Here is a 13,100-nt window from a genome sequence, read left to right as displayed (position 1 = left end):
TATATATATATATATATATATATATATATATATATATATATATATATATATATACAGGTATTATATCTTAATGACAAATCTGGGGAAACATATCATTTATGGCATGCTTACTCCATTTGTCTAGCTGAATCTTGCATTAGCCATAAGAATAGAAATAACTGACCTTATTTTACAGATGGGATGATTGGAACCTCTCTAGACTCCATTATGTAGCTCAAGGTGATTTTGAACTCCCAGCCATCTTCAGCCCTCTGAGGGCTAGTATTACAGACATGAGCCACCACACTTGACTTATGTACGTTATGGTTTTTTGTTTGTTTGTTTTGATTTTTTGGTTTTTCGAGACAGGGTTTCTCTGTGTAGCCTTGGCTGTCCTGGAACTCATTCTGTAGACCAGGCTGGCCTTGAAGTCAGAGATCTGCCTGCCTCTGCCTCCTGAGTGTTGAGGTTAAAGGTGTGCACCAGCACTGCCCAGGTCACAGAATCCAATTTCAAAAGGCTCTGGAAATTTGGGCGGAGGGGGTGAGACCTCATTGGAAGAAGGAAGTTACTGGGGGTGGGTATCTTTGTTTTTTTTTTTTTAAGATAAATGTTAAACTTTATTTTATGTGTATGAGTATTTTTGCCTATGTGTTTGTCTGTGTGCCATGTCTATGTACTGTATGCATGCCTGGTGCCCACAGGGGCTAGAAGAGGGCATCGAATCCCCTGGAGCTGGAGTTATATGCAGTTGAGGGTAACCATTTGGCTGTCAGGAACTAAACCTGGGTCCTCTGATAAAAGCAGCAAGCACTCTTAACTGCTGAGCCATCTCTCCAGCTCCTCTTGGGGGGATCTAGCCCTGGCTCCCTCCTGTCCTCCCCTCTATGCTCTCTGTCTCCTACTAAGTGAAGAATCTCCACTTTTCACAGCTCCTGCCACTGTGATGGAGCCAAGGGACCATGGTCTAGATTCTCTGAAGCCAGGGACCAGAATTAGCCTTTCTCACTTTAAATCCTTTTGTCAGGTACTCAGCCACAGTGATGAATAGGTAACTAATGCAGAAAACTGGTTACAGAAGAGTGGGGTTCACTCCTGAACCTACCTCTGATCCCTGGGAAGGAAGCCTTTGGAACCGGTCTCTGGGAAGAATCTGGCCAGATTCTAGTGAGACCTGGGAGTGCAAACCCAGGGTAATGGATCTGAGAAGCATGCAGTCATGCCAGAAAAGGAGCGAACTGGAAGATGTGGACTGTGGTGCCATGGCCATTAATGAAATTAGACTCATTCCAAAGGAGCCAACCGAGCGCTCTGCACTGGGACAGTTAAGGAAGATGGGGATGAGATTTTGGGGTCAATCTTAGGGTCATTCCAGGCTTCTTGATGTAAAATTATAGCTCATTTGAGAGAGAGCCACTAGAGCTTTCATAAGTCCATTGACAATTTGTATATTTTTCTTTTGAGAATTGCTATTTATGGTTTTATTTTTTCCTTCCTCCTATTTATTCTTACTGATTTTTTTCTTTTATTCTTTTTTCTTTTTGATTTGTTGAGATAGGTTTTCTCTATGCAGCCCTGGCTGTCCTGGAACTCGCTCTCTCTCATACACACACACACACACACACACACACACATATATTCTCCAGGCTGGCCTTGAACTTAGAGATCTGCCTATCTCTGCCTCTAGAATGCTGGGATTAAAGACATGAGCCACTATGCCTGGTTTTTAAATTGTTTGTTTGTTTGTTTTGTTGAAACAGGATCTTACTATGTAGCCCTGGCTGTCCTAGAACTCACTATGTAGACCAGGCTGGCCTTGCACTCAGATATTGACCACCTCTGCCTCTTTAGTGCTCATATTAAAGGTGTAAGCCACCATATCTGGCTATTTTTATTTTGTTATTTTTTGAAACATTATATTGTAGTCCCAATTGGCTTGTAACTTACCATGTAGCTTGAACCCATGGCTATCCTCTTACCTCAGCCATTGCTGAGCTCAGAAGTGTGAGCCATTCATATATTCAAGTGGTTGGAATTGCCAAGCAGTCTTGTAAGGGTCCATGATTTGCCAAAGATTGAAACCCTGGACTCAAAATAGTATGTAAACGCAAAGAGTGTTTTATTCTGCAAAAGTCCAGCATGCTGGGGTCTCCCATTACCAAGACAGAGCGACACCCACGTGAGCTGCAGGCCTGATTTAAAGCACACTTGGGAATTCAGGAGTAGGTGACATCTGTGTTAATCTGTTGGGTCCCTCTCTCTGGACATTCCATTACTGGGGTGAGCGGGCTGGAAACTTGCTGGGGAGTCTGGAGACTGTTAACTGAGGAAGACTAGAAACTGCTGCTGACCCAGTGTCCTTGCCTCGGGCCAGGTGGAAGGGACATTCTGTTACCTGGGTGTGAAGGCTGGAACATGGGGTGGGGGGTGGGGGTTGGTTTTCGTTTTGTTTTTTTCTGTTAGTAATTGGCTTGCCTGTTGGACTTGCCCAGTTTTTAGGTCTAGTCTCCTTAACGGCCAATCTGAAGTCTGTCATGGAGTCTGCCCAGCCTTCTCAGTCTCTAGCTCAGGGGTCTTACCTGAGGGAGAATGCTGTTCCTCACCTGTGCAGGGTTTCTTTGGTTCCGGACAACCTGAGTGTCTGTCCGTCCCGTAGCTGTTAACTTGACCTGTATTTCGTTTTTGTGCATCCTGAGTTCCTCCCTATTTTTTTTTTTTTTGTCATTTTTTCCCCCCAGACAATTTTAAGATGTGGACAATCCATCCAGTTTTTGGGGTGGCTAAGATAAGTTTCACCCTGGCCATAGGGCTGGGTTTTGTCCTCACCACCTGGCTGCACCTGCCGTACCTGCCGTGCCTGCAGAGAATGCCTTTCTTTGGCCTGATTGGAATCATCCTGAGCTTCTGTGAAGGTGCCCCCCAGCTCTGAAAAAGGTTCTTAATTCCCTAGCCCACATGGTCCGGGGCACAGCTCCCTCTTCACTGGGAGTGGGGGTGGGGGTGGAGTGAGCGGCAGGGGGGAGAAGAGGGGGTGGGGGTGGGAGAGGGGCAGTGGGGAGAAGAGGAGAGGGAAGTGAGCGGATGTTTTCTGATTGCGGGGAGACAGGAGGGGTTGATTTCCTCGGTGTGAGTGATTTGTGGCTGTAGGCTCGGCAGATGAGGCAGACCCCCTGTGCGATGCTTAGGTGAGAATAAGATCTCTCCACTCCTGCCTCCCAGTCACCTTAATTTTCCTCACCCTCCTGTTGTTCCCTGTTAACCTCTGGATCTACGAGCTGAGGAAGAATATATCGGTTCCCATCGGCTGGAGCTATTTCATTGGTTGGCTGGTGCTCATCCTGTATTTCACTTGTGGTAAGTGCTTAAGAGGGCCCTGCGGGAGGAAGGGACTTGGATGGGTCAGGCTGAGACTGTGTGGCTGGAAGAGGCAGGCAAACCCTCTCTCCCACTCCCACCCTCCACCCCCTGGGAGTCCTTAAGGTGGTCTTAACCTTCCCTCCGGCCTACCTCACCTGTGACCTTCCATGCCACTCTCAGATTCCCCCCTTTTTCTTGTCCCCCCCCGCCCCCCCCCCCCCCCCGCTCCCCCCCCTGCCAGGGATTCTTTGCTACCTCAACCATAAAAACTACTGGAGTCTGATTACCAGCAGCACCTCCACCAGCACTGCTTGCAGAAGCTTAGGGCCAGCGTCTCTGGTGAGTCCCTCCCAGACCCCCAGCAGCCAGGAGAACAGCCAGGAGCCTCCTAAGGACGACCAAAGCCATCAAGTCCAGATAAAGTAGTCTCGCCACCCCAGCCAGACACCACTGGCTAGGACTGTCCTCATCTGACCAAGGAGGAGCAAAGGAGGATTTGGGGACCAGCTTTGCATTCCTCTTCCTCAACTTGGCTTTGTCTGTGGCTCAGGTGATGTGGAATAAATTGCCCATGTCTTCATCCTGTCTGACGGTTGTCGAGGAGAACTAGAGGAGGGAGAGGAAGGGAGAAAAGCAGAACCCGATGTGTTTCTTTCCCAGTTCTTCCTGCCTATGAACTTTCTGGAGCCCGTTGGTCCCAGCAGCCTCTGCCCGTAGCACATCTGTGCAGACGTAGGAGGGAGGCCGTGGTATAGACACTTATCTGTCACTCACGAGAATCTGGGTTTGATGTAAATGGCACTGAAAACTGAAAAACAGAAGTAAATTTCGCCAGGCTTCGGTGGCACATACCTATAATGCCAGGAGGCTGAGGCAGGGGGCTGGACAGCCTGAGCTCTATGAGACGATGTCCTCAGAAACAAAAACAAAACGTAACCAGCCAAATTACACAGATGTACCTGGCTGGAAAATGACTGCAGTTCTTTCAGGATCACAAACAAATTTCTCCCGGGGGCTAGCCAGACACCATAGGTACAAAGAAAACCAAGCCTATATATAATCTCTCTCTTACAGTAAGATCTAGTTTATGAGCTATTCTTTGCTGGGTAAAAATTTATCCCTGACTTAACTGCCTTGATGTAATAAAGGTTAATTTACATAGAGTCTGAGGGACAGGAGCCTGGAAGCACTTTGATTAAATAGTTCTGTTTCTAAAAACTGGATGTTATTTTTCAGTTGACAAATCAAACTTCTGTATACATGTACCGCACACCATGATGTGTATCGCACACCATGATGTTTAGAAGCATGTGTATAATGTGGGCCGGCTCAAGGAGCTCATTAGCATATGCATTATCCCAAATACTTCATATTTTTTATGTGGAAAGAGCACCTAAAATCTACACTTCAGATTTTTTTTTCAAAATACAATACATTAGCCGGGCGTGGTGGCGCACGCCTTTAATCCCAGCACTCGGGAGGCAGAAGCAGGCGGATTTCTGAGTTCGAGGCCAGCCTGGTCTACAAAGTGAAACCCTGTTTCGAAAAATCAAAAAAAAAAAAAAAAAACAAAATACAATACATTGAGTTGGATGTGGGTGCACCACCATCTGCAGTCCTGGCATTCTGTAGGCTGAGTGAGGCAGGAGGATTGCCCAAGTTCAAAGCTAGCACACAAACACACAGAGCCAATAGGAGTCGTGTGCTATAACTGTGCTGATCTCCTGGATTTATTCCTCCTTTGTGATGAAGCTCTGTACCTTTGGGGCCTATGTAGATGGCTTAGTGGGTAAAAGTGCCTGCCATCAAGCCTGATGCCCTGAGTTTGACCATGAAGTCCTGGGTTTGGAGTTGTAAATGTCAGGACCTTCCTCCTCTTCCTTTTCTTGAAACAGGGTTGATCTGTGTAGACCTTGAGCTCTCTATGTAGAGCAGGCTGACCTTGAACTCAGAGGTCCACTTTGATGGGCGTTGGTCTGGTGATGCTATGTATTTAACCGTTAAATACCGGCCCACAAGATCTGGTTGCAGTTAAGGTAGCAGTTTGAAACTACACCAGGTGATGTTGTATAAATGTTGCTGCCAAGCTCTGACTGGTTAAAAGTGGCTATAGCCAATTATTGGGGAGAGTAGAGGTAGGTGGGGGTTTCAGTTACTGGACTGGGGGGTAAAGCTAGCGACTACTAATACTAAGAAAGAGTGGGAGGGGGGAGAAGGAGAGAGGAGGAGAAAGCAGACAGAGAACAGGAGGTCTCTGTTAGATAGGATGGACCAGGAGCACATGGCTGAAAGAAGTGCTCTCTGAGGACAGACTGATGAGGGGCGGGGGAACAGCCTGGGAGAGTCTCAAACAGCAAAGAACTTGGAGAGCACAGCTGGGATATAGCCAGTCTAAACTAGAAAAATAGATTAAGTGTTATCATCCAGTAATTATGATAAAGCTGATTAAATAAATCACTAGGACTAAGTCTCAATTATTGGGGGGCTGCTGGCTGGGTCCTATTAAGAACTGATAGCGTTAATTCATAGCTGACTATGAACTCAAGAGATCCATCTGCCTTTGCCTCCCAAGTGTTGGCATTAAAGGCATTCCTTCTTTTTAAAGGCTGAATAAGTCTCCCCACCCCTCCTTTTTTTAAAAACTATTTTTTAAAAGATTTATTTGTTTTACATATATGGGTACCATGTGGCTGTCTTCAGACACACCAAAAGAGGGCATCAGATCCCATTACATACGGATTTTTTTTTTTTTCTTGAGCTACCTTGTGGTTTCTGGGAACTGAACTCTGGACCTCTAGAAGAGCAGTAAAGAATATTAGCTGGCCAGGCTGTGGTGGCACACGCCTTTAATACCAGCCTTTGGGAGGCAGAGGCAGGTGGATTTCTGAGTTTGAGGCCAGCCTGGTCTACAATGTGAGTTACAGGACAGCCAGGGCTACACAGAGAAACTGTGTCTCGAAAAAACAAACAACAAAACAAAACAAGAATATTAGCTGCTCTGTCTGCCAGAGATCTGAGTTTGACTTGTAGCACACACATGGTGACTCACAGTTACCTGGGGGGATAACTCCAGTTCCAGGGGATCCAGTACCTTTTTTTCTGGCCTTCAAAGCCACTAGGCACACATGGGACATAGACAGACATACAGGCAAAACACCCGTACATGTAAAATGAACATAAAAATAACGTAGAGGACAAATAGTCCATTGTAGACACACACCACGTTTTCTTTCCATTAGCTTCCCTTAATAGGCATTTAAGGTAGTCTCGTGTCTTGTTTGCCGCGAATAATGCCTTTATCAGGGAATGAAGACACCTGCTAGGCATATTAAGTCCATCTCCTTGGAGTGAGTATGCACTGAGGAATGAAGTTGTCATAACTGCACAACCCTTTCCCAGGGCCTCGCATGCGGTTACAAGTCAAGATGTTGGCTGGAAAGCAAGGTATGGTGGCCAGCACCTTTAATCCCAACACTCGGGAAGCAAAGGAGACTGAGTCTGAGGCCAGCCTGGTCTACAAAGCAAGCTCCAGGCCAGCAAACATAGAGAGATGCTGTTTCAAAAACAAACAAACACTGCCAGGCGTGGTGGCGCACACCTTTAATCTCAGTACTCGGGAGGCAGGCGGATTTCTGAGTTCGAGGCCAGCCTGGTCTACAAAGTGAGTTCAGGACAGCCAGGGCTATACAGAGAAACCCTGTCTCAAACAAACAAACAAACAAACAAACAAACGTAGGCTGGAACTGCAGCTGGTGTGTGCATTCGTGGCTGGAGTTGGAGGAGAGGATCAGCTTCCACGAGGAAGTTTCCAGTTTCCATCCATGCACACCATTTGCAGAAAGCCTCAGTTCTGTTTGTCCATGTTTAACTGTACCCAGAGTAAACAGCCTAGCAGACAGAAAGAAGGAAACCCTGGTGCCTTTTATGATCTAATTTTGAAAACAAACAAACCAAACAAAACCCTGCAATATCATTGAGGGTTGAGGATTTAAATGGTAGTAGTTTTGCCTGCCATTCCAAAAGCTCTGGGTACAGTCCCTAGCTCTGAAAACTAACAGCAGAGCTAAAGCAGGCACTCAGAGACATTTTGTGTGTGTGTGTCTGTGTAAATACAGCTCCTTTTATATTTGTATTTTTGTTTAGTGCATCTTTTGTTTTGTTTTGTTTGTTTGTTTTGTTCTCCAAGACAGGGTTTCTCTGTGTAGCCCTGACTGTCCTGGGACTCCCTCTGTAGACCAGGCTGGCCTTGAACTAAGAGACCTGCCTGCGTCTGTCTCCTGAGCTTGATGCCCCACCACCACCTGGCTAAAGTGGATTTCATATGATGACTTGACAACCCCTAACACACACTGTCATTCACAACTAAAATTTTTTTTTTTCTACATGAAGAACTGGCATGACGTCTCACTCAGTAGATGGCCTTGAATAATCCATTCAAGGAAGGTTGCTTTAGCCAGCCTAGAGAGGCCTCTGTTCACTGAATACTGATGGAAACACCACCCGAACATCTATCTCTAGACCATATTTCTGGATTGGACTTCAGAGGTTTGGTTAGAATCCTAGTTAAAAAAAGAAATTTTATGGTTGACTTCAGTATAGCTGACAGACCCCACCTGTCTTCAGATGTCTAACCAGGGAGAAAGAAGACCTTTTAATCCCCTTGTAAAATGTGTGAATGTAGCCAGCTGCTGGTGGCGCACGCCTTTAATTCCAGCACTCCGAAGGCAGAGGCAGGTGTATCTGCAAGTTCGGGGCCAGCCTGGTCTGCAAACTGAGTTCCAGGACAGCCAGGATTACACAAAAGAAACTGTCTCCGGGGCTGGAGAGATGGCTCAGCAGTTAAGAGCACTGACTGCTCTTCTGAAGGTCCTGAGTTCAAATCCCAGCAACCACATAGTGGCTCACAACCATCCGTAATGAGATCTGATGCCCTCTTCTGGTGCGTCTGAAGTGTACTTACATATAATAAATAAATCTTAAAAAAAAAATACAGGAATGCTGTCAACTCCCTTAGAAGAAACATTAAAAAAAAAAATAAGAAAAGAAAAGAAAAGAAAAAAAAAGAAACTGTCTCCAAAAGCCAAAAAGAAAAAAAAAAAAAAGAGAGAGAGAGAGAAAGAAAAAAAATGTGAATCTTTAAAATCGATGGTGACATCTATAGTTTCAGGTACTCAGGGGGCTGGTGAGTTCAGTATTAGCCAGGCTAACAAGGTAAGACGCCATCTCAACACAAGCCCACCACTGTGACCCTCCGACACCCAACCATTTGTGAACAGAAACTGTAATAAAATATGCACTTAGCCGTCTTAGCTTTTGTGGCGTGTGGATCAGCATCCTTCAGTGCTTGCCCAGGTGCTGCAGCCATCACCATCAGGACCACGTTTCACCTCCACCCGTTCCACACAGCTTCCCACTTTCTCCTTTATCTATCTTCTAGCAACCTCCATTGCCCTGCCTGTGCCCATCACTTCATTCCCTGAGTCAACACATTCAAGTAGAACCATGCAGTGTTTGGTGTTTGGTTAACGTCAACTAGAACAATGTCTTCAGGAAGCATTAATATCAGATAGAACATAGGAATTTAATTTTAAGTAAGAATTAAAAAACGCTCTGGGACTGGAGGGATGGCTCAGCGGTTAAGAGCACCGACTGCTCTTGTAGAGGACCCAGGTTCTGTTGCCAGTACCTACCTGGTGGCTCATAACTCTCCATCCATAACCCCAGTCCTGGAGGCTCCCACGTCCTCTTCTGATCTGACCTCCATGCACTCCCACACATAAGAAAAATAGGCTTTTTTTTTTTTTTTAGGTAAGAATAACTTAACTTGCTTACACTAATATTCCAGGGACCACACTACTACTCCAGATAGCTCAGTGGTTAAAAGCCTTCTGGGTTTGACGCTTACCTGTCTACACATTCCAGAACAGCCAGGGTGATCTAGTAAGATTCTGTCTCAATTAGAAAAACAAAAAACAACAACAACAACAAAAGCCTTAAATAATATCCCACTATCTATCTACCACTTCCTGTTTGTTTATTCACACACTGATCGATGTTTGAGTTGTTTCCACCTCTCGGCTGTAATAGTGCTGCTTTAAAAATGTGTGTTCCAGCTGGTGAGATGGCTCAGTGGGTAAGAGCACCTGACTGCTCTTCCAAAGGTCTGAAGTTCAAATCCCAGCAACCACATGGTGGCTCACAACCATCCGTAATGAGATCTGGCTCCCTCTTCTGGATTGTCTGAAGACAGCTACAGTGTACTTATATATAATAAAAATAAATAAATCTTAAAAAAAAAGATATTTAAAAAAAGTGTGTGTTCCATATAAGAGTGCATATTCACACATAAGTAAGTAACCTGATACGTGTAAGTTTAGGGTACAGTCGTTGCCGCTCCTGACCTTTCTGTCTGTGCTGGCTCCCTTCCGTCTCTCTTTTCTTTCTTCTCCTTTTTGTTTGTTGAGACAGCTGGCCTGGAACTCCCTATGTAGACCGGGTGGGCATTGAACTCTCAGAGATCCTCTCTCCTCTGCCTCTGAGGTGCTGGGATCAAAGGCATCTGTCACCACACCCAGCCTGTACTTTTTCTTAGTAAACTCTCTGCTTCTGCACCCAGAGTTGGCTCAGGTCAGTCGTGCCATTTATCCTCCTTCCGGAGCCCTACACACTGCTCGTTAAAGCTGCCCAGCTCCCTATCTTCAGGGAACATGTTAAGATGATAACTTTTGTCTTCCTTGTGCGGATCCCGTGACGTGTTCTGGCCCATGAGCAGACTAGAGAATTTAATTGCAAGTGGGAGTTCCCTCCACTAAGTTAACTGATGAAATTCAAGACACAGGCTGATCTGTTGCCCTCGGTATTTGAATGAGAGACAAAGGCAGAGCCCATAGCTGATGGACAGAGATACCTCACCAAAGAATATCTATAGCCAGACTGGCCAGCGGGCCTGTAAAAAGATATTGGACTTAACCATGCCTAGGTAGGGACCTGTGTGTTAACAACATCAACAGATGAAATGCCCGTAAAAACTGTCTTAGGAAAAAGCTGTCGCTGCACAAACCTGGTGACCTGAGTTAAATTCCTGAACCCACGGTGGAAGGAAAGAATGGACTCCTGCAAGTTGTCCCCTGACCTCCACATGCATGACCCTCCCACAGTGAAAAAAAAAAAAAACAAAAAACCTTAAAACCACAACAAAGGATTTCAGTACTCCTATTAGACTAGTTAAAATCCAAAACCACTGACACCACCCAATGCTAGCAAGAATGTAACAGGACTTCTCACTCATCACAGTAAGAATGTTCAACAATAGAGCCACTGGAAAAGCAGCCTGATAATTTCTTCAAAAGTGAACATCCAAGCTAGGCAGTGGTGGCGCATGCCTTTAATCCCAGCAGTTGGGAGGCAGAGGCAGGCAGGTTTCTGAGTTCAAGGCCAGCCTGGTCGTGAATATCCTCTTACTATGGCCTTGCTCCTAGGAGTGTAAGTCCAATGTAAAACTCAGCTTAAGCCGGACAGTGGTGGCACATGCCTTTAATCCCAGCACTCTGGAGGCAGAGGCAGGTGGATTTCTGAGTTCGAGGCCAGCCTGGTCTACAAAGTGAGTTCCAGGACAGCCAGGGCTATACAGAGAAATCCTGTCTTGAAAAAACAAAATAAAATAAAATAAAATAAGAAAGAATAGCACAGTGATTCTTGTTCACTTCCTCCGCACAATCTCTAAGCATGAACATCGGATGCCTTGGCTTTGTCTCACCTCCTCCCTCTCCACACTTTCTTTCTGTCCTGTACCATCTAAGTGGAAGTTGCAGTAAGCTGCATGCTGCTCTCCACCCCTGCCCTCCTCCCAATAGTTCAACACGTAGTTCCCAAAATCCAGGCCATGCTCTTGTAACCGCAGTACATGCTCTCTAGGGGTCAAGACATTATCCCTGATGCAACACTATATGACATGATCCTCAGACAGTGCTGAGGTTTCCCCGGCGATTCCTCTGTGCTGGACAAAAACACCAGATCATGCAGAAGGCTCTGCATTCAGCGGCCATGTCTCTCTAGCCTTCTTTGGTCAGAACAGTTGTTTAGTGTTTGTCTTTCAGGATTATTGAAGTATTGTTGTTTTGTAAAGAATTCAGACCGAGTAATTTATAGGATGTCTGGGTTTATCGATTGTTTCCTTATAATTGACTCGAATGATGTCTTTTTGGTGGAAAAATCATACACACGTGGCCGTGTTCTTCTCAACGCCGCGTTCTGAGTGCAGAGGTGATCTCCCTAACTGTCGAGAGCTAACTTTGATTCCTGAATGACATCTGTCAAGTATCTCCAATAAAGATTGTATCAAGTCTGCTTCCTCTAATACAAAGGAGACAGAATGTGCTATAAAAACAGGCTAGAGAAACAGCTTGGGGGAGCCCAGAGCAAACAGGGCTGCAGGCTGAGAAGCCACCAGCTCCAGAAACAAGATCCTGGACTATGAGCTTGATTTGGGGGTCTCTGGGAACAATAAAAGACTTCTATGGGAAAGGATAATAATAACAGAAGCCACCTACATTAAAAGTAAAACAACGACAAAAACAAAACCTACATTAGCTGTGTGTGAAGGCACGGGTCTTTTAATGCCAGCACTTGGGAGGCAGAGGCAGGCTGGTCTCTGAGTTAATGGCCAGGCTGCTCTACAGAGTGAGTTCTAGGACAGCCAAGGCTAAACAGAGAAACCCCGTCTCAAAAAGAAGGAGGAGGAGGAAGAGGGAGAAGAGGAGGAGGGAGAGGAGGAGGGAAAAGAGGAAGAGGGAGAGGAGGAGGAGGGAGAGGAAGAAAAAGAAGAGGAAGAAGCAGCAAAGAAAGTGTAAGACCGGGGGCTGGTTAGATGGCTCAGTGGGTAAGAGCACCCGACTGCTCTTCCAAAGGTCGGGAGTTCAAATCCCAGCAACCACGTGGTGGTTCACAACCATCCGTAATGAGATCTGGCGCCTTCTTCTGGAGTGTCTGAAGACAACTACAGTGTACTTACATATAAGAAAGAANAAAGAAAGGAAGCTTCTTTCTGGCTGTATTTTTAGAGATCAGGGAAAACAAGCTTGGGGGAACGTTTCAGGGGCTTTACCCCCCCCCCCAGGGAGAAACGCTCTAAGTCGGGGTCTCACAAAAGAAGAAAGAAGAAATGGCCCAGTGGTCAACAGCAGCTGCTGGTCTTGTGAAGGACTCAGCCAGCTTGGGTTCCCAGCACCCACATCAGACTGCTCACAGCCATCTAACTGCAGTACAAAAAGATCTGTACCTTCTTCTGGCCTCGGTGGGCACTGCACACACACGGTGCACATCCATACACATAGGCACGTGTGTGCACAAACATACACTCAGATCCACAGGAATGTGTGAGCCTACTATGCACACACACATGTGGTGCACACACACAAAATAAATAAATCTTGCCAAGTAGGCAGGATGGAGAATGTTCATGGATGAACTGCAATTCTTCAAAAACTCAGCTTAAGTGAAGTTTGTGGGGAGCCCTCCCGAGGCACCTCTTGACAGACAGGCTTGTGCCTGTTTCTTCAGTCTTTGTAACGTGGTACATAGTTGGTGTTTATTAGTGTTCAGTTCTTGAAACTGACAGACTAAAGAGAGAGGAATGTGTACAAGGGGAATTGGCAGAAGAAAAGTATTAGCTGAGACTTCTTTTCCTCCTTCCTTCATGTAGACCGCTGACCCCAAACTAGCTATGTAGCTAAAGATGACCTTGAATTTCTTTTTTTTTTTTTTTT

The 13,100-nt window shown here is 45.8% G+C and overlaps 1 protein-coding gene across 4 annotated transcripts in view; it reads left to right on the top strand.

Moving 5' to 3' along the window:
• The window catches only part of Odf4 (outer dense fiber of sperm tails 4), a 7,399-nt gene extending 2,739 nt beyond the window's left edge, over positions 1–4,660 (top strand). For 2 of the 4 annotated variants that reach the window (XM_021177546.2, XM_021177547.2), the window contains 3 exons: positions 2,718–2,891; positions 3,199–3,333; positions 3,578–4,660. In XM_021177546.2, coding sequence (XP_021033205.1) covers positions 2,718–2,891; positions 3,199–3,333; positions 3,578–3,762 — 494 coding nt within the window. In that variant the 3' untranslated portion in view covers positions 3,763–4,660. The remainder of the gene's footprint in view (positions 1–2,717; positions 2,892–3,198; positions 3,334–3,577) is intronic. The other 2 variants (XM_021177548.2, XM_021177545.1) reach the window with 2 other exon arrangements.
• Positions 4,661–13,100: the final 8,440 nt, after the last annotated feature.

Source organism: Mus caroli, chromosome 11 (assembly GCF_900094665.2).
Source record: "Mus caroli chromosome 11, CAROLI_EIJ_v1.1, whole genome shotgun sequence".
NCBI classification, from domain to species: domain Eukaryota; kingdom Metazoa; phylum Chordata; class Mammalia; order Rodentia; family Muridae; genus Mus; species Mus caroli.
Note: the sequence above shows the minus strand (reverse complement) of the source record. Positions and strands in the feature narration are given on the sequence as shown.